Genomic DNA, 21,394 nt, shown 5'->3' with positions numbered 1-21,394 from the left:
TCTTTTGACCCGTAATCATCACGTGGGTTAGTGATGTCACGAGGTGGTTAATTTAATGTGGCTGTAATGTTACCAGTTCAAACTAGTTTTGGAGAAACAAAGGGGAGGGTGACAAATAAGAGCAAGCGGGCCGGGCTAGAGGTATTGGAGGACTGTAAAAAATCTCTTGTGGCTCAGAGTAAGACCTTTAACTCTCGCCAAGAAGTACGATCAAAGAAAACAAGTAAGTTATATGTGTATTTGTCCAAATGTATGGTGATGATGTTACTTTGTGTCACTCAATACAACATTGTCATTACTCACTTTTAATAGTTCAAATATATAGTCTCCAACATCGGAATCCTCTGAAGAATAACTGACGTGTCGTGTGTAATTTCTTCTTGGGAGGTTTAATTTGTGTGTAGGTTTCATTATTGAGTTTTCCTTTTTAGTTGTATGGTTTTTTAAATAATTTATGCACCATGTTTTGGCTTTACTGCATAGATTCATAACTTTTGCCAGTAATGAACACACAACTTTTGTCCCATACACGCGATTTGCGCAAAAAGCAAGTGGCACTGCATATTGGAATAAACTTTCGTTGAATCAAAAACTTTTCGTTTAATCTTAAATATGAAGTCAAGGATTGCAGTACAAATACTGAACAGAACGAACTTGTTTAGTTCTACAACTTTGCAAGCGGTTCTGCTTAGGGTTCTGAAGAATTTGTGGACAAATTACGTTTTGTTTTAATAACTGATTGACTTTGAGTTTAATAACTTTGTAATTATGTTAGCTATTTTTTGCACTGTGTGACAACGTCCTCAGGGGTGACACATTCTAGTGTTGAATATAGTGAAGATACATAGTTTGAAAGTGTACTTTTACATGTCTTTGTTCACCTTAAAGTAAAGCATAACCATTTATTCCACAATCTTAATTGTGTTCATGTGCCAGAAGTCTTTTGCTTTCTGTTTGGGCCATTGAATGGTTTCTATGACCAGAAAACTTCACTTGAACAATAACTCTAAGTGGCTCTGGATAAGAGCTTCTGCTAAATGACTAAAATTAATATACATCCCACCTCAATAATATGACCATTGAAATCGACTCTAACCTCAAGTACATGTATTCAATGCTATCCACTCCACTCAAGAGTTGTTCTCCTTTTCACCTGACCACAATTTATGGCTGCCCCGCCTGTCATTTGCTTTCTCCCCCCATATCCAAAGTAGGTGCTGTGTAAGAGGCTGTAAAATATTATTTGCAGTCAGATATAACGATCAAAGCAACATAACCTTAGAGAGATGAAATGGGGAGAAGATAGTCCTCAGTCTGTTGTTATCATTGTTTTTCCAGTTGTATTTTTGTCTCTTTTAGAAAGTTATTGGGCACGCTGGATACAGCTAGTGCCTCAGGGTTAGGTTTTAGAAAGGGAGGAGGGGTAGCATGGGGCTTCAGAGCTTGGCAGATGGACCTTGAGGCAATGGCACAGATAATCAGTGGAGAGAAACAGCTTTGAAAAGACAGAGAGAACTCTCCCTGGCTATTCAAATGCACCATTCAGCCTGATTTCAGCAGAGATGTATGGGTGCAGGGCCCCTCTACTATTCTCTCACTGCTCATGGGTATGATGGAGTATGTTCATTGGATATGTTAACGTGTCGTGAAATAGGAAGGAATGAGAAGTAAGTAGGCAAGGGCCACTGTCTCTTTTAGAGAATAAACCATTCTGTCATGACTGCCATGCCTCAACTAGAAGGGATATTATTTTCACATCTTTGACGGCAGGGAGGATGTTTAGCTGTTGACAATGAAGTTATAATAGATCAAGTGCACTTGCACAGTTGGTCTCTGACGGCCAGAATCCACCTATATTTTTATATTTGATCAAATAAAGCATGCGATTCAGCCATTTGTTGGCCACTAAGTGTTACTTCCTGAAGTAGGCCAGGACATTCTGTGTCTTTGTTAACTGTCTTTCTTTAGAGTGACCCTCTACCCTGCAGTGTCTCTCTGATTGGCCTTAGTAGGCATTCCATCCTTTTTTTGCGGTCAGTGGCTTTTCTGAGAAGACGAGGAATGCTGCTTTGCAGTGAAAACAAGAGTGACTTTACGCTTCATGCTTTTCAGGTTCAGTGTAGTCCTGCTTTCCGTGTGTTGTTGTTGTTGTTTTGTTGTAGAACTGATCTAGATGTGTGTTTGACAGTAACTCTAATGTTATCTATTTGATCACAGTGGTCTAGGACCATTAGATTGTTAGCAAGAGGAAGCACCATTTGAGTCAATCGAATTATGATGGTTACGGTATCTGATCCAATTTGACTATTTGGTTTGCTTTCTGCTATGCAATAAATATGATGTTTATCCCATTGTGTGATGGGTAGATGGTGGTAGTTGGGTGTGGTGGGGGGGTTTGAATATTGGGTGATGTTTCATAATGACATGTTTATGGTTGGGAAAGGATGATCTCTTATACACCCATAGCTAACTATTCTAACATTCTCGTTACAGCTGCATTACTGATGGATAAAGATTACTGGCACGGATAAAAATAGCAATGTTTGTAGGCATATTAAGCTAATTATTGGGCATGCTAGCTCTAGTAAGCTGTGGTATTTTAAGATGACCTTTCTCCCAATATGCTAAGTTCACATTCAGATGTGTGGAAATGTATGCACTCACTAACTGTAAGTCGCTCTGGATAAGAGCGTCTGCTAAATGACTAAAATGTTTTTTTTTTAATTGAACAAAGACTCTGCATGGGATATCTGTCTAGTGGCCCTTTAGAATGGAGTGAAAAGAGACCAGGAAAAGGCTCTGTTTTGATACAGGGAGTCTGCATTAGCAAAGAACAATAAAAGATTTTGAGGGTGCTCTGGGCCTCACCCTTGGCAAGGCTCAGTGGGTTAGACGAGGCCTGCTGGGTGTTGTTTCATCAAAGACAAAAGTGTTGCCTGGAGTAGCCCCTCGACATTTATGACATGGGGAAGAATGTCATTGGAACTGCTTGCTGGTGCGGAAAAAAAGAGCCAGCTTTTTCTTGAAAATGGGACTCTATCATTTTTAACAGTGATACAAAAAGATAGAGATTCAGTGAGTGGTGGTAGTTGAAAATGGAGAGTGTCCAGAGATTTGTGGTTGCTTGGAGTGTTTAGTTATGCCACTGACGCTTAATTACTTTTTTGAGGACAGAAGACAGATTTACTGGGTCAACAGAATATTTTATCAACTGGCTTGAAGAGGAGCAGTAAGCGTATGTGCCAGAGGCCCGGCCGGCCTGGCCTGGTGTAGCCATCACTTTCATTCGCAGTCCTTTTGATGAGCAGTCAAATAAAGAACTAACACTTTCAGAAGCCAATTGTAAAGTTGCCTGATAAAATGATCGTGCCTTGGTCGATTCTCAGGTAGACCAACTGCCCTTCAGTAGTGAGTGGATGGCTGCCACTTATGGCATTCTGCCTCACACAGTACGAGGCTATAGTTCAGAGAGGTGATAACCTCAAATGGATTGGACTTTTCCAGTGAGTTGTTGATTCATCAGCTGTGGCTGACCTTTCTATTCAGGACTGCCCGCAGGCAGGGAAAGTTCAATGTGAGCATACGGCAATGTGAGCGGATGTGGCTGCCATCTCTGCTTAGCTTCTGGACATATTGGCTCAGGCACAAACCAATAAAACAAATGTTGCTGTTAGATGAGTTTGCGTGGGCGACGGGCATTTCACAAGGGTGCTGTTCATCAGAGACTTCCCAGCAAACCGGGAACATTCACAGAACATTATCTAAGATTCCTGGGGTTGGTGTGTGCTGAGGAAAGGTTCATAAAGGAGTAATAAAGGCCTAGTTCACAAATGTAGTTAAATCTATTTATATATATTTTTATATATATATATATATATATTAATATTTTCTTATTTACATTTATCAGGGGGTGCTGCAGCATCCCTGCTTCCTGTGGCTATGTCTTTGGAATGTTCTCCCAACATTCACAAACATTTTCTTTACAACATCTATAAAAACTAGCACAGAACATTCCCCTAAGGTTCTCATTAGATTCTCATCACATGTTCTTAGAACATACTGCCACAACAAAATGTGGGCACAATAGAACTGGTTCTGAGGAAACATTACAGGAACGTTCTACTAATGTTGATGGATATGTTATTCAAAACACCCATAAAAACAAGCAGGGAATATTCCTACAATTGTCTCAAAAAGTAGTGTGACATTATGAAATGATGGTTCTAATAACGTTCCCTGAAAATACTTAAGCAATAAAATGTTGGAGCAATAGAAGTTGTTCTTAAAAAACATTCCTGGAATATTCAGCTAATGTTGATGGAGATATTACTACTAACACCTATAACAACAAACAATAAACATTCCTGCGGGACTCAATTCTGTAAGGTTATGACATGATGATCCAGAATTGTTCTAAAAAACATACTTCAACAATAATGCAATTAGTTCTGAAAACATTGCTGCAATGTTCTGCTAATATTGATGTGTAATGTAACATTATTATACTGTATGAAGTTGCCAAACTTAAAAAAAAAATGGCATTCCTATCTTCTTACATCATTATATTTTTTTAGGGTATTGTCCAAACAAAGCTATAGCTTTTTTCAAGAATGGTAATGAAGTAGATTTGAACCTGCGATCTGCCATCTTCAAGCCCTGTAGGCTACTTAGTCTGCTGCACCACCAGGATCTTAATGTTTCTAGTGGATCCTTAAATTATGATCCAAACTATGGCTACAGTATATGTCTTAGTACATATGCACATCTATGTACACCGCTCCGCAATCTGCCAGGAAATAATTTAACAAGAATTCTGAAATCAAGTTTGCCCCTCCTGTAGCTCAGTTGGTAGAGCAACGGGGGGCCAGTATGAAAATGTATGCACTCACTAACTGTAAGTCATTCTGGATAAGAGCGTCTGCTAAATGACTCAAATGTAAAATGTAGGGAAAATGAAAGTAAAAACGTCCCAACTATAAAGCATATAAAGATAATTGGTAGAGAAAGAAATAATAGAGGATACATATTTTTCTAGATTTTGTTATCCTATCTTTTGCAAAGATAAAGACCACAACCTGGAAGTCAGAGTAAAGGTGTAAACAGCTTTATATTTGTGTTAGTCACATCCCAGTGGCGCAGTGGATTAATTCCAAGGATAACACTCCAAAGCCCAGGTTTGATCCCTGCTTGCAACTATCAACCAAATACGGTAGAATCAAATCCAAATAATTGCCATATGTGTTTCTACATGGATTGTTGTACAAATAACACTAACACATGAAAGAAACCTCTATCGACTGTTCAATACTTAATTTGATGACATTGAGGGAATGTTTTGTGCACCCTGATACAAACATTGTAAGAATGTCATCAAAACTGGACAGATTTGGTGTTTTGGTAACCTCTCTTATCATATCCCCACAATGTTCCCATAACCTAAATACATGTGTTAGGAACTTTTAAAGAACATAAAAATGTGTTTTGGGAATGTTCTTGCAACATCAGGTGAATGTTTTTTTAACGTAATAGAAACATTGTAATTATCAGCACAACTGGGCAGTTTTTGTGTTTTGGGAACATATTTATTGCCATGTCCCCACAATGTTACCACAGCCTAAAGAAATGTGTTAGGAACTTTTAAAGAACATAAAAAATGTGTTCTGGGAACGTTCGCGTAACATCAGGTGAAGGTTTTTTGCATTCTAAAATAAACATTGCATAATCATCCGCACAACTGGACAGTTTTTGTGTTTTAGGAACAGATCTTTTGTCATGTCCCCACAATGTTCCCACCAGACTGTTCCCACAATCTAATGAAACATTCTGGGAACCTTTAAAGAACAGACAAATGTGTTCTGGGAACATTCTTGCAACATCAAGCAAATGTTTTATGCAAACATTGTATAATCATCAGCACAACTTGACATATGTTGTATTATGAGAACATTTGCCGCAACCTAACAAATGTTCTGGGAACTTTCACAGGACCAATTTTGGTTTGCTGGGTTGGCATCTTAGTTTGTGTTGTAGGAAGATTCATTGTAACGTCCACATGACATATCGTGAACAGCCCAGAATGTGACATCTTAGTTTCCTGCTGCTGTGTGATCTCAATTCTTTGTTCTCGATGCCTTCAGTGTTTGTGTTCCACTAGGACACTAGTAGGATTTGTGCATTTTGCCAGTCGTTAATGAGGGGTCCTAATTAATCATAACCAATAATCAGGCTATGGCACAGAAAACACATCTTGTGCCTTGAATGTTGATTGTATGTCACAGAAATAAACGTCATAATATTCCAAGCACTTCTTTGCATAGCGAGAAGCAATGTTTCTGTTTTTATTACCCTGGGAAGCAGATTGATTGAATAGGGCCGCTAATCTTTTGAAGGGAAAGCATTAAATACTTTTAGATTCCCACCACAAAATCAAGGATTTGGTATTATAGGCAACCTTGTTTTGAAGTCAGATTCCTGGAATGAAAAGAGTTACTCTTTGTGGGTGTTCTTCAAACTAATACAAGACCTGTCTGTCCCGGCACATCTCGGAGCTCTTCTAACCCAGACAGAGGCATGCAGTTCCTCTGTGTCCCCCAGAAGAATGGCTTCAAACCAAGCCTCTTCCATCGCGCTCTCCCTGTCAGGGCGGCCCCTATCACCTCCCAGCAGGTGGGTTAGCCTTCACCATGGTGATCTGGTGCTGCCTTCCATTCCCTGCTGCTAGCACTGGGGACTGTTGGCAGAAAGAATAGACATTAACTCAATTAAGTCAGAGAATAAATAGAAATTCAGAACTTGAGATATGCCTTATAGACAACCAGACATTTCAGAAATAGAGGTCTATTACTTTATCTATGAGTTACTGCCCTCTTCTTTCGAACTAGACTCTTAAAGCTGAAATCTGTAAAGGGGGAAACAGTGCCACTGTTCGCCCCAGCGCCTTTGTTTTTAGGGTTTTAGCAGAAACTTACCTCAAACAACATGACCAGCCTAGCAAATCTGTAAAGTATGGCTACATTGTGGCACTATTGGACAGGAAACAAACATTAATGCAAACTCATTGGCTCATAGCGGCCATATTGTTTCAGCTAGTCTTGCATCCATAGATGCTATATACCAAATTTGGTCCCGATCGGTCCAGCGGTTCTGGAGTAGAAGACGTAAAAATTATCCAAAATACATCAAAAGCATATTGTATTGCATGATCCGTTTCATTTTGAGTTCTGATATTTGGCAATCATGGTAAACAGTACCGAAGTAACTTGTCCTAGGGCTATGTGTCAATTTTTTCCTGATGGTGGCACAGTGGGCCATTGCTGAACCCCACCATGCAATGACCATTATACATAAAGATGGGAAGCGCCATTGTGACAATAAGATGACATGAGTTGTGTTCAATGTGTCATCAACATGAAGAGGATAGATTTATGTTTTCAAACATATTCCAGGCACTGCATGTCACAAAATGAAATGTTGTATTTTGTTTGGTGTTCATGTTGGAAAATGTGTTGTTTTGTGTAAGGGGAAGTGAAAGAGTGGAGTGGCTAGCTCATGACCCATTGATCCGCATTGCTGGTTGTGTGTGCCTCAAAGTTTGTCTGATTGACCCTAAATTGAGTCATGAGAGCATAGGAAAAAAATCTATACAATCTTTCAGCCGTCTCACATATATTTTCCCAGTTCTCACTCTCACAGGCTCGAGTGTCAAGCTTTAAAACTGTTTAATGTAATGAGTTTTGTACAACATGATGTGTTTTGCTCTTTGACCATAATTCCTTATTCACCTTTTACCTCTAAAGTAGAGTTGTAATGTGCAGACTCCTCATGAACGGACATGTGAATTAGTTTGATATAGCTGGCAATTATCAATATTTGACCTTGATCGTGATCTTTCAACTCTCATCTCGATTATAGATACACACCAGAGGAACATCAGATTGACCTTTGGAACAGCAGATGTCACCTCAAATGACACACAATATGCCCTACAGAATGGTAACATTATTTATAGTGCCACAATTGTAATGGAATGTTTTTTTTTCTTTTCCCTCTTTTTGAAATTTTCTCTCCAGTATGCGGGGTTTGTTCTCAACAGTCTTGGTGCTTCTTGTGGCCTTGATGATAGTCACCACTGAAGCAGGCAAAAATAAGAAAGGTAAGGGATTTGCTATGTATTGCTTTAATTTGCCGTGCACAGTTTTAGAATTAGCATAGCAGTTGCACCTTTCATGAGGTTCATAAAGCCTCAGTTGGAAACCTGTCCTTACTAATTGTAATATTGCTGATATTATTTATGTCGGTATATATTTTTTCATAATTGCAACTTGATATTTTTGTTTCACAGAGAAGGGGAAAGGGGCCAAGGGTGGTGCCTCTGACTGTGCTGAATGGCGCTATGGTAGCTGTGTGCCTAACAGCGGAGACTGTGGAGTCGGTGTCAGAGAGGGTACCTGCAACGACCAGATGAGGAAACTGAAATGCAAAGTACCTTGCAACTGGAAGAAGGAGTTCGGCGGTAGGAATTAGACATTGATATATGATTCCATTTCCCTTGATATACCTTATAATTTCTCAAAGTGTAAAGTGGTGGTCAGTCAATCAGAAATATAGCAAACATGTAATTCATAGGTTACTACATAATTATAATTGTATCATGTTATTTCTTAGTAAATACCTAGTAATTTACATAACCACAAAAAACGACAGAACTATTTATTTAGAATAAATTATGTTCAGACTGTTTTATGATAGACTGACGACTCACACTAAATTATTCCGCTGCTCTGTCGTTCACAACATACTTTAGTCTGAGACGGCCATCATTGAAGTTGTTTGTGGTGACGAGGGGCACGAGGGGCGTTGTGCAAAGCAAAGTCATCAGCGATTGGATCGTCTCTAACCAATAAGAGTATCAAAGCCAATTACGTTTTTTCAAACCGCTGCTTTACCCACGTGTGTTCTGGCTCTGGCCCAACCCATCGGTTTTTGGACCAATCAGACGGCACGAATGTGTTCGCATTCGGTGAAGGGTCGGGGAGGTACTCAGATCCAGACTCATTGCGGGGAAGAAACGAACGTACGTGGGCGTGGCGTAGCGTTTGGCCGGAGCAAGGAGTCTGGGTAGCCATGCAAGCTCTATGGTGGTGTGTTCCATACTCAACGGTTTTCCCTTCTGACCTGTGCCGTTTCAGCTGACTGCAAGTATAAGTTTGGCAGCTGGGGGGAGTGTGACACAGCTACTGGATCCAAGAACCGGTCTGGAACCCTGAAAAAGGCCCTGTACAACGCAGAGTGCCAACCCACCATCAAGGTGTCTAAGCCATGCCCCTCAAAGACCAAGACCAAGGCCAAAGGTAATGTAAGAAGTAGAAATGTAAGTAATGTAATAAAGTAAAATTCCTATCCACAAATGAGTATGTCATATTGAGCAAGGAATCTATGATGAATTGACCCTATTGTTTGATCATTTTTTATTGTCTTCCTACAGGAAAGAAGGGAAGGGGGAAGGAGAACTAAAAGGTCCACATTGAACAAGTGATTGGTTTGATTTTATTACGCAATATCCTTTGCTTTTTCAACAAACATAATATGCACAAGTGAATTATGAGATGTCAAGTGGGCCTTTCCTTCAAATACAGTATAACAAATGCTAAACGTCTCTGAATATTGACCAAATATCCCACAAACACCATTTTTTTTCACATATTTCCAGGTGTCGGTGGCCTGGCAATTTGGCCTGCTTGTGTTCTGATAATTCCATAGTGTTAGTAGGTTTCAGCGCTGGACATGCTGTATTATGCAAGATATGCAAGAAACAGATACTTTGACCTCACCTGTGTTCTAGATCTACCTAAACCTTGTGATGTACAACATTTTCCAGAGTTTGTTGTATTTTTTGTATGCTCTCAGTTCCTTTACATTAGTTCAACTTGAGTCAAGGCAAAGCTCCTTGTTTGAGATTATTTCTTAACCAGTAGATCGTTTGATATACTTGAGTTTTTTTAATTAAAAATGTTCATCTTACATTGTTGTGATTGTTATAGTTTTCTATTGACTACCAATTAGTATTACTAACATAATTGATGAGTGGATTTCAATTGTGTGTGCCAATTAGTAAAAGTACAGAGATGCAAATCAACTATTTTTCTAGTAAACTGAGGACTGTCAGCTCAACGTTTTTCATGTACAATACAAAGCTGAGCTTGAATGCTCAAGAGAATGCAGTCATTGTCTTTGTAAAGATAATAGTGGTATTGTTAAAACAATTCGTTTTATAATATATATACTTCAAAAGGTGTCTGGCGATTTTGAGTAAACTGCTGTGTTCATATTTTTGCAAACACACATACACACACCTTCACACAGTTCATCTGTACTCTCATTTTTATAATTACTGTCATTATTATTCCACAAACCCTTGGAACAGAAAAGAATCAACCACTTTAAATAAACTCTCAGAATTTTGACTATTGGTTGTTTTGTGTTTCTTCTTAGTAAAGATTTGTTAAGTCTCTGCTTTTGTTGAAATATACAGTGGCAATTGAACTTACTACATTCATGCAATTAAAGAGAGACCATATAAATAAATAAAGAACATCTTTGGTTGAAATGTCCTATGTGGCATCGATATGTGTCAGAAACATTTATTCTAGTTTCAAAATGTACTACAAAGTGTAAATATGATAATATTGGTCATAAAGTCAGTCTCGTCCAAAACAGAGATTTGCGAGATTATTAGGAAAAAAGGGTATGTCACGGCATGAAGGGTACGTAACAATTTTCCTTCGGTTGGGTTTATTTAATTCCTGCCCACAGCTGGCAGCACCCAAGTAGTGCCCAGCACACTGACCATTTGGTTTGACTTTGGATACCTATGGGGCTAGTTAGGGACCATCAGTAAATTACACAATGTACACTACCGGTCAAATGTTTTAGAACACCTACTCATTCAAGAGTTTTTCTTTATTTTTACTCTTTTATACATTGTAGAATAATAGTGAAGACATCAAAACTATGAAATAACACATATGGAATCATGTAGAAACCAAAAAAGTGTTAAACAAATCAAAATATATTTTTCTTCAAATAGCCACCCTTTGCCTTGATGACAGCTTTGCACACTCTTGGCATTCCCTCAACCAGCTTAATGAGGTAGTCACATGGAATGCATTTCAATTAACAGGTGTGCCTTCTTAAAAGTTAATTTGTGGAATTTCTTTCCTTCTTAATGCGTTTGAGCCAATCAGTTGTGTTGTGACAAGGTAGGGGGGGTATACAGAAGATAGCCCTATTTAGTGAAAGACCAAGTCCATATTATGGCAAGAACAGCTCAAATAAGCAAAGAGAAACGACAGTCCATCATTACTTTAAGACATGAAGGTCAGTCAATCCGGAACATTTCAATAACTTTTGCAGTCGCAAAAACCATCAAGCGCTATGATGAAACTGGCTCTCATGAGGACCGCCACAGGAATGGAAGACCCAGAGTTACCTCTGCTGCAGAGGATAAGTTCATTAGAGTTACCAGCCTCAGAAATTGCAGCCCAAATAAATTCTTCACAGAGTTCAAGTAACAGACACATCAACTGTCCAGAGGAGACTGTGTGAATCAGGCCTTCATGGTCAAATTACATTTTAGTCATTTAGCAGTTAGTGAGTGCATACATTTTTCATACTGGCCCCCCTGTGGGAATCGAACCCACAACCTTGGCATTGCAAGCGCAATGCTCTACCAACTGAGCTACAGTTGCCGCAACGAAACCACTACTAAAAGACACCAATGAGAAGAAGAGACACGAGCAATGGACATTAGACCGGTGGAAATTTGTCCTTTGGTCTGGTGTCCAAATTGGAGATTTTTGGTTCCAACCGCTGTGTCTTTGTGAGACGCGGTGTGGGAGAACGGATGATCTCCGCATGTGTGTTTCCCACCGTAAGGCATGGAGGAGGAGGTGTTATGGTGTGGGGTGCTTTGCTGGTGACACTGTCTGTGATTTATTTAGAATTCAAGGTACACTTAACCAGGATGGCTACCACAGCATTCTGCAGCGATACGCCATCCCATCTGGTTTGGGCTTAGTGGGACTATTATTTATTTTTCAACAGTACAATGACCCAACACACCTCCAAGCTGTGTAAGGGCTATTTTACCAAGAAGGAGAGTGATGGAGTGCTGCATCTGTCACGATCGTTGACGGACGGGACGGACCAAGGCGCAGCGTGATATGCATACATGTTTATTATACCGAATAAACACAATGACAAAACAACAAACGAAACGAAACGTGAAGTCCAAGGTACACAAACAACATACCTCACACGGAACAAGATCCCACAACTCAATTGTGCCAATAGGCTGCCTAAGTATGGTCCCCAATCAGAGACAACAAGCGACAGCTGCCTCTGATTGGGAACCACACCGGCCAACATAGAAATACCCATACTAGAACCTATAACCAAGAACAACACAACATAGAATATACACACCCTGACTCAACATATAAGCGTCCCCTGAGTCAGGGCGTGACAGTACCCCCCCCCCAAAGGTGCGGACTCCGACCGCACAACATAAACATAACAGGGTAGGGACGGGTGGGCATTCCGCCTCGGAGGCGGATCCGGCTCAGGGCGTGACGACCTCTCACTCTTCGCCTCCCTGTTGCGCCCCTGGTCTGGTCTAGACCTTGGCGCGTTATAATATAATAATATAATATGCCATTTAGCAGACGCTTTTATCCAAAGCGACTTACAGTCATGCGTGCATACATATATTTTTTTTGTGTATGGGTGGTCCCGGGGATCGAACCCACTACCTTGGCGTTACAAGCGCTGTGCTCTACCAGCTGAGCTACAGAGGACCACACGTTGCTTCCCCTCTCCTTCCTCCCACTATACTCCAAGCCCTGTCTGGACCCTGGTGTGGGAGACCCCGAACCTGGAGAGGGGCTGACGTCTGGGTCTGGACTGGAGCCGCTGACCGGAGCTGGACCGGGCACCGGTGGAGCGGACTGCTCAGGCTCCGGACTGGAGCCGCTGACCGGAGCTGGACTGGGCACCGGTGGAGCGGACTGCTCTGGCTCCGGAGTGGAGACGCTGACCGGAGCTGAACTGGGCACCGGTAGAGCGGACTGCTCTGGCTCTGGAGTAGAGCAGCTGACCGGTGCCGAACCAGGCACCGGTGGAACAGGCACGGGCCGTGCCGGACTGGGACACACGCACCACTGGCTTGGTGCGAGGAGCAGAACAGGCCGGACCGGGCTGGCGACGCACACCACTGGCTTGGTGCGAGGGGCAGGAACAGGCCGGGCCGGGCTGGCGACGCGCACCACTGTCTTGGTGCGAGGACAGGAACAGGCCGACCGGGCTGGCGGCACCACTGGCTTGGTGCGAGGGCAGGAACAGGCCGGACCGGGCTGGCGCGCACCACTGGCTTGGTGCGAGAGAGGAACAGGCCGGGCCGGGCTGGCGACGCGCACCACTGGCTTGGTGCGAGGGACAGGCCGACCGGGCTGGCGGACGCGCACTCACTGGCTTGGTGCGAGGAGCAGGAACAGGCCGGGCCGGGCTGGCGACGCGCACCACTGGCTTGATCGCGAGGGACAGGCGGACCGGGCTGGGACGCGCACCACTGGCTTGGTGCGAGGGGCCGGAACAGGCCGGATCGGACCAGTCGGCCCGGCCTGTTCCTGCTCCTCGCACCAAGCCAGTGGTGCGAGGAGCAGGAACAGGCCGGGCCGGACTGGCGATGCGCACGACTAGCTTGGTGCGAGGGGCAGGAACAGGCCGGGCCTGGCTGGCGAAGCGCACCACTGGCTTGGTGCAAGGAGCAGGAACGGGTCGGGCCGTACTGGGAAACCGCACCACTGGCTTAGTGCGGGGAGCAGGAACGGGCCGGACCGGACTGGCGACACGCACCACTTGCTTGGTGCGAGGAGCGGGACTGGGTTCCTTTATTAACCCCCGCTCCTTCTGCTGCCTAACCAGCTCCTCTCGCCGTGCCTCTACACTTTCCTTCTCCCTTTTAGCCTCCTGTAGCCTCGTCATCCACCTCGTGTGCCCCCCCAAAAAAATGTTATTGGGGTTGCCTCTCGGGTCTCCGTCGTCGGCACGGTTGGCGCCGTTTCTCCTCTCCTGCCTGGGCATCTACCTTCGCCCATGGCCCTTTCCCTGCAAATATCTCCTCCCATGACCACCATTTGCCCACCTGTGACATGGCTATTCGCTCCTCCTGGGCACGCTGCTTGGTCCTTGTTTGGTGGGATCTTCTGTCACGATCGTTGACGGACAGGACGGACCAAGGCGCAGCGTGATATGCATACATGTTTATTATACCGAATAAACACAATGACAAAACAACAAACTAAATGAAACGTGAAGTCCAAGGTACACAAACAACATACCTCACACGGAACAAGATCCCACAACTCAATAGTGCCAATAGGCTTCCTAAGTATGGTCCCCAATCAGAGACAACGAGCGACAGCTGCCTCTGATTGGGAACCACACCGGCCAACATAGAAATACCCATACTAGAACCTATAACATAGAACAACACAACATAGAATATACACACCCTGACTCAACATATAAGCGTCCCCTGAGTCAGGGCGTGACAGCATCAGATGACCTTGCCTCCACAATCTCCCGACCTCAACCAAATTGAGATGGTTTGTGATGTGTCGGACCGCAGAGTGAAGGAAAAGCAGCCAACAAGTGCTCAGCAAATGTGGGAACTTCTTCAAGACAATTGGAAAAGCATTCCAGGTGAAGCTGGTTGAGAGAATGCCAAGAGTGCGCAAAGCTGTCATCAAAGCAAAGGGTGGCTATTTGAAGAATTTCAAATATAAAATATATTTTGATTTTATTAACACTTCTTTGGTTACTACATGATTTCATATGTGTTATATTATTATTCTACAATGTAGAAAACAGTAAAAATAAAGAAAAACCCTTGAATGAGTAGGTGTTCTAAAACTTTTGACCGGTAGTGTACATACATGGGACAATATTTTTAAATGTCAATAGCTCCAAATATCAATGACATAAAAACCTCAAACAATCTATAAATTGTAGAAATTCATATACAAATATTGAAAATATTTAATGAGAACTAAAAGGTGTGCAACATTAAAATTAAAACATTTTCCCATTTACATTGTGTAATATATTGGCGGTTCCTAACTAGCCCCACAGATAGACTATCCAAAGTCAAACCAACTTTGCCACAGTCTGGCTGAAGCTGATTGGCAAAAGAAGTTGGCTAGTTTGCTGAAGCTAGCTTAGGCTACTTCCAGACACAAGACCTGGTTAGACTGTTTCAAGTTATCTAGAAGGGTAAGTGACTGTGTACAGTTTTGGCAGAGTGAATGTACAAACGCCTCTCACCTGCAAACACACATAAGAGACACCACATTAAAGCATGCCTTCAAGACCTGAATCTCATTCTCAATTTCATTTCCTAATGAGGACGATTGAAACCGAGGCTAAATCAGTAAGTTCAGCCCTCCTTTCATGACCTGTCACGTTCATTACTAAGTTACTGTTGTAAGATCAAGTAATAAAATGTATGGCACTAGTTGAGAGATAATGATGTCAAATGTCAGGCGATGTCTCATCATTATTGCTAAAAAGAGGCATGGTTGAATGAGTAAACCAAATGACCCTTAAAACCGGGCAAACTAGTAGATTTGTTATAAAGCCCACAGGGCCTTGCTGAGTGCATGACCTGAAGTCATGGTGCCATAATTTGTGCTGATCTGTTTTGGCTCTGAGGGTCTCCTGCTGGATCTGGTGCTCCCCTGGGCTCTCAGCACAGCCATGAGCTCATACTGTGTCACTGCTCGGTCACCGGCCCCAGCGCTCCTCCCATTGTCTCATACAGATATCACTACCTGTCAATGTTAACTCTATATTCCATAGTCTGACTGGTAATAATCGTAGCATGCAAAATATATTCCATTAATACTATATATTAAATCAAAAGCATACTGTACATGTAAAATCATTTCAAATACTATTCCAATGGTACAATATCTTTATTAAGCATTAGAAAATGATACAATCCTCTGTACACTGTCTCTGGATAGTTGTTTTAGGGGAGGGCCATACTACAGGAAACTGGTCATGTTTTACACTCTCTCCCTTTCACCCCTTTTTTGGGTCGCACTCAGCCTGTCATGCCAATGTTATATTAATGAGCTTTACCACGACAGTAATCACCCCATGATCATTTCAAAATCAGTTTTATATGGATGCACATCCATAGCTGGTCATTCTACATTACCAGGTCATACACAATATCAGTTATTTTCCCACTAATCCCTATTTTGATGCATTTAGTTCTTTGTCAGAAGGTCATTCTTTGAAAATCCATTGAACCATTTAGATAAGCTAGTAATATAACCCACCTAATCATTGGTGTGACCTCATGAATATGGATATAGGCTGGGGAGGTACAAATTGGACTTCACACATTGTAATCCAACATGGAGAATAGTGGCAAAGTTACAAATATAAGCGATTTAGTCACCAATGGCATTCAAAACAAAAAACAACTGCTTACATTTTTTTGAAATACACTCTCTATATCAATTTAGAAATACACTCTTGATATCTCTTGCATATACATACAGTTATATATATATATATATATATATATTATATTCAATTTGTAAAATTATGTGTAAATCACAAACATAATACAAGAGAGGTACAAACATTCAGATATTAAATGCATGAGAGAAACTGCACTTTTTAGAGCATACAATGGCCTTCTATTTACACATTCATAATTAGGCAGGAGATAAAATAGAAAATATGTTTAATACTCTCGAGATAAGTATCCCCTATAAACAAGTGTTTGTTTTTTGTACCGGTAGTTCCATTCGCAGTGAAGACTAAATTTAAAAACACTTTCATAATTGTGAAGCTGGCAAAGAATTAAAGCTTTACCGTTGCCTGTGGGTGTTTCTCCTTATAACGTAACAAGATACATTAATTGTTTGGAGCCAAACACTGGTTGTTAACTTATGCCGTGGCCTTGTACTGCCATCAACAGTTTGTCAGCTTTGAAGATCACCTTTGCGCAAAACAGATACATCAATATTTTGGTCAGTGGGAGGTGAATGGAAATGCATACTGTACTTTCAAGTCACCAGCAGTATGTTGCAGTACTTGGACGTACGTGCAACTAGCCTTGAGGTTAGATCCATATCATCTTTGCTCTCCATATCATGTTATGACCACATTGCTCTCCATATCACATTATGATAATGATTCACTGATGTGAGGGAGTGCCTCCATTTCTGTGAGGAGTTAATAACTCTCAATAATAAGGAGGTGGGAGAGGAGGAAATAGATTGTTTAATTAGACATTTCATGCTTGTTTCATTTTATACTGTTGTATAAAGGAAGATTTCCAAGCTCCTTTTTAATGTGTCTTTTGCCGTACACCCAGACATTATGTAACACTCTCCTCACTGTCTCTGATTTCGGTGGTGGTATCTTGGAGAGGGATGACTGAAGTCTTGGCCTGGCCTTAGTCTACAGACGTTCAGCTGGGCTTTTTGAAGATTGTTACCACATTTCAGTGGATACGAATTAGTCCTTATTGGTCTTCACAGTAAGGGTCCAAGAGGCAATGAAGACAACTTAGACATGTTTAGACTCCATAACTTTGGCTGATCTCAGATTCTTCATTTGCCCCATCCTCACATTGGCAATCATACTCATACTGTATCATTTGGAAATAGCTATGATGTTACTATCTTCTGTGGCTAAGACATCTCAGAGGAGCATTGAGTGTGACATAAGTTCATAAACATGACTGAGGAGGCTCCCTCCTCCCCTCCTACTGTAACCACTCAGGCCTCCAGATGTCTTAGTAATATTAACCCTCACCAGCCCTATTTACTGTATGCTCCAGCTCATCTTGTTCCAATATTCTTATACTGGCACATGAGGAGGTTCTTGAAGGTCTTCTTGAAGGTGGCGTTGCAGAGGGCGTAGCAGGCTGGGTTGATGGTGCTGTTGACGTAGCACAGCCAGTAGCCGATGGCCCACACAGTGTCCGGGACACAGGAGTGGCAGAAGGTGCTGATGAGCACCATGACATTGTACGGGGTCCATGTGAGGATGAAGGCAAGTAGGATGGCGAAGATGGTTTTGGTCACCTTCTTCTCCCTGGCTGCCATTTGGCGCTTTCTCTTCACCTGGCTGCGGGCAATACTGGCAAACTTGCGCGCCACCTTCCGGGGACGGTTGACTGGGATAGAGCGGCTCTCACCCCCCTGGATGGGTGGCTGAATCTCGATGGCAGTGATGCACTCGTCACCAGCCTGCTTGGTTACAATCTTAATCTTGGACCATTTGGAGGCAGGGTTGAGTTTGACGGTTGCCGCTGCAGGTGCAGGTTCAGGTGCAGGAGCAGGAGCAGGTGCAGGAGCAACGCCAAGGCCCCCTTCGGAAATGGCTTCACTGTTGGCCCTCTCCTTAGCGTTTTTGGGGGCAATGCTGGCTGTGCTTGAGTCATTGGAACTTTCTTTCTCTTCTGGATTGACACTAGCGTTAGCCTTGGTGGAAACAACAGACTCATCAATGTTGCCATTCTTCACAGCTTCACCAGTGTTGCAGGACTCCAGACTGGGCTTGGGGGACTGGTTGTTGTTATTCTGTCTGTTAAGGATGTGGCTCTTGAGTGGGTTAGGTATCTTGAGGCCTTTCTTCTTTTTCTCAGCCTCAGGCTTCTGCTTGGACACACGGCTGCGGCTGGCCAGAGAGATGTGGATATAGAGCACCATCATGATGACCACAGGCAGGTAGAAGGCAGCGATGGCTGTGCCGAAAGTGACTGCAGGGTTGGAGAGAAACTGGATGTAGCACTCTCCTGGTGGAACCGTGCGCTCTCCAACAATAAACTGCCAAAACAGGATAGCAGGGGCCCAAAGAATGAAGGAGAGAATCCAGGCACCTGCAATCATCAGCCCAGCCATTTTGGTGGTCCTTCTGGCTGGATAGCTCAGGGCTTGGTGACACAGAAGTAGCGGTCAAAGCTAATAATAAGAAGGTTCATGACAGAAGCATTGCTCACCACGTAATCCAGGGCCAGCCACAAGTCACACGCTACAGGTCCCAGGGGCCAATAGCCCACGATGATGTAGACAGTGTAGAGGTTCATGGAGAACGCACCAATGATAAGGTCAGCACACGCCAGGCTAAACAGGAAATAGTTGTTGACAGTCTGGAGGTGCCGATTGACTTTAATGGAGAGCATCACCAGGATGTTGCCTGTGACAGTGACAAAACTAAGGAGCCTGTAACCAGGGCGATGAAGACCATCTCCACGGCTTTGTAGGGGCTTCCCACCCCTCCTCCCCCGCCACACAGGTCTCATTGGTGCCAGAATCATTACAGCTGAGGTTGGCTGAGAAGACATCACTGGAAATGTTGCTCAAGGAGCCTGAAAAGGAAGCACAATGATAACAATATGTTAATTCTGGATGCTTAGCACAAACCTCCCAACATATCTACTGTTATGTAACATCTTGCCCTCGGCTAAATGGTCTTCGCCAAGACATTTCATTCTTGAAATGTAATATACAGTATGAAAGTCTGAAGACATAAAGCACATAATACTATATGTTTTTACTTCCAAGCGAAGAATAGCTTGGTTGGGTGTTCATCCTCGGTTATGTGTTCTGGTTTTATGGGCATGTGCATATGCAAATTAGTATTTGCATTCAAAATTATATATCGTAGTAAATGTTTAAGCCGTTGACAACCTGAGCTAGTGAATATGCATGCCTGAGATATTTTACAGATCCTTCAGTTTACCTAGCTCCGATGAACAAATTAGCAGACAAAAGGTTTATGACATGAACATGGGCCTGGACAGCATGCCTGGTGAATGGCCTTGGGTGAGGAGGGTTGGGTTCATGTTGTATTGCTGCTCAGTGATGTATTCTACAGCATGCTCTGTGCAGCTGTCTGTTCATTCAATTAAGACATCACAGATAATTAAATTAAACACAGCACTAAACGTCAACATCTCTTTCTGGTTATTTAGATTGCCCCAAAGGTTAATTATTTAAGCCTCTCTAAAACAGTTGAGATTAGATGCATTTTAAGGTATTTTCCCCTCGCATACTAATGAAAAACATCGGATAGAAATACCCAAGCCGAGCCTGCGATGTGACATTGATGTGTAAGAATATGTGACTCTGAGCTCAAATTATGCATAATTAGCCTACCATTAGCATTGAATAGTAATCCGATTTTTTCTATCAAGGATAACTATCTGTGTCAGGAATGGATCCCCCACATTAAATATTGAGAATATAAAAGGCATTTCCCTAAGTTTCGTCATCATCGGCACAGCACCCGACACTCAGCGGAAATTCTCAGTTGTCAGCCAACTGTAAAGCTTTGTAATGCAAACAGAAAAGTTGCAGAGGTACGTCCTGACAAAAGACACTTCCACTATACAATACTAGCTTGAGGAGGAAATACTGTTGAAAGTGTAGCTGAGTCTGTCTCTGCTCTGTCTAGGGCTAGGCACTACTAAAGCAGTATAGTTCAGTATTCTGTTTGTAGTGTTGTAGTTTGGAAACCCAACTGTATAAAACATGATCAAATAATACAAAAACAAAACAACAGTAGAAATGCAAGGCAGGGCATTAGAACAACAAACAAACCCCATTCAATAAGGATATCAATTTATACAAAACACTAGCTAGGTGTTTCTGCAACGTGTGAACGTCAGCATGTCTTTAGCATAGCTTGATGGTGTGATTGTGTGATTCCATTGAAAGGCTGCCCTCTGATGGCAAAGCAGTGTTTTGCTAGGGGACACAGGAGATCTTTTCAATAATGATCAAAGACATAGCCCCTGTCTTTCAGTCAGAATATAGGATGTGACATGTTGCTTTTAATGCTCTCAGTCTTCTGTTGTTGTATACTGCTCTGACCTCCAGAAGGTGGAACAGAGAACGAGGGGATTCGGTCCATAACCTGTTAAGTTCTCCATAACTGAGAGGCAGGAATCAAATAAAACCACCTACGGTCATATCGTAGGTTTGTTCTTTTTCACTGTTCAGCCAACTTTGAAGTTAAAAATAACTCAGAGGAGATCAAACCAGTCTAAAAATCCATATTCCGGTGACGGAATAACCCATTCTTTTTGATGCCAGCAAGACAGAGATGCTGGCTGCTAACATTAAAATTGCTCTTAGTTCGGGAGTAGTTAACTTAATGTACTATAGTTAAACTAGTAATTTAACTACAATATGCAGTAGCTTGGAGGTAGCTGAACTCATTTCAAATCTAAGTTGTGATTCCAGTAGTTAATGACTTTTTGCCATGTAGCGGTGTTACTAACTACTGGAACTACACACAACTTTTT

The 21,394-nt window shown here is 42.3% G+C and overlaps 2 protein-coding genes across 2 annotated transcripts; one reads left to right on the top strand and one right to left on the bottom strand.

The window, feature by feature from the left end:
• The first annotated feature begins 80 nt into the window (after nt 1-80).
• On the top strand, nt 81-10,463 carry LOC121561503 (midkine-B). The gene is made up of 5 exons (XM_041874048.2): nt 81-223; nt 8,070-8,152; nt 8,342-8,512; nt 9,189-9,350; nt 9,485-10,463. The coding sequence occupies exons 2-5, from the start codon at nt 8,071-8,073 to the stop codon at nt 9,511-9,513; spliced, it is 444 nt and encodes a 147-aa protein (XP_041729982.1). The 5' UTR covers nt 81-223; nt 8,070; the 3' UTR covers nt 9,514-10,463.
• A 6,582-nt stretch (nt 10,464-17,045) lies between these two features.
• On the bottom strand, nt 17,046-19,350 carry LOC121561505 (muscarinic acetylcholine receptor M4-like). The gene is given in 3 exon segments (XM_041874057.2): nt 17,046-19,015; nt 19,018-19,305; nt 19,308-19,350. Coding segments are annotated over 3 exon segments (1,407 nt in total). The 5' UTR covers nt 19,333-19,350; the 3' UTR covers nt 17,046-17,921.
• Nucleotides 19,351-21,394: the final 2,044 nt, after the last annotated feature.

This window comes from Coregonus clupeaformis, unplaced genomic scaffold, assembly GCF_020615455.1.
Source record: "Coregonus clupeaformis isolate EN_2021a unplaced genomic scaffold, ASM2061545v1 scaf1589, whole genome shotgun sequence".
NCBI classification, from domain to species: domain Eukaryota; kingdom Metazoa; phylum Chordata; class Actinopteri; order Salmoniformes; family Salmonidae; genus Coregonus; species Coregonus clupeaformis.
This window is presented reverse-complemented; position numbering and strand designations above follow the sequence as displayed.

What these genes read in the sequence shown, in the direction of transcription:
- LOC121561503 (XM_041874048.2), top strand. Translation starts at nt 8,071, where the DNA reads ATGCGGGGTTTGTTCTCAACAGTCTTGGTGCTTCTTGTGGCCTTGATG. An exon ending in AGCAGGCAAAAATAAGAAAG is followed by an intron (nt 8,153 to 8,341) that starts GTAAGGGATTTG and finishes TTTGTTTCACAG; the next exon opens with AGAAGGGGAAAGGGGCCAAG. An exon ending in GACCAAGACCAAGGCCAAAG is followed by an intron (nt 9,351 to 9,484) that starts GTAATGTAAGAA and finishes GTCTTCCTACAG; the next exon opens with GAAAGAAGGGAAGGGGGAAG.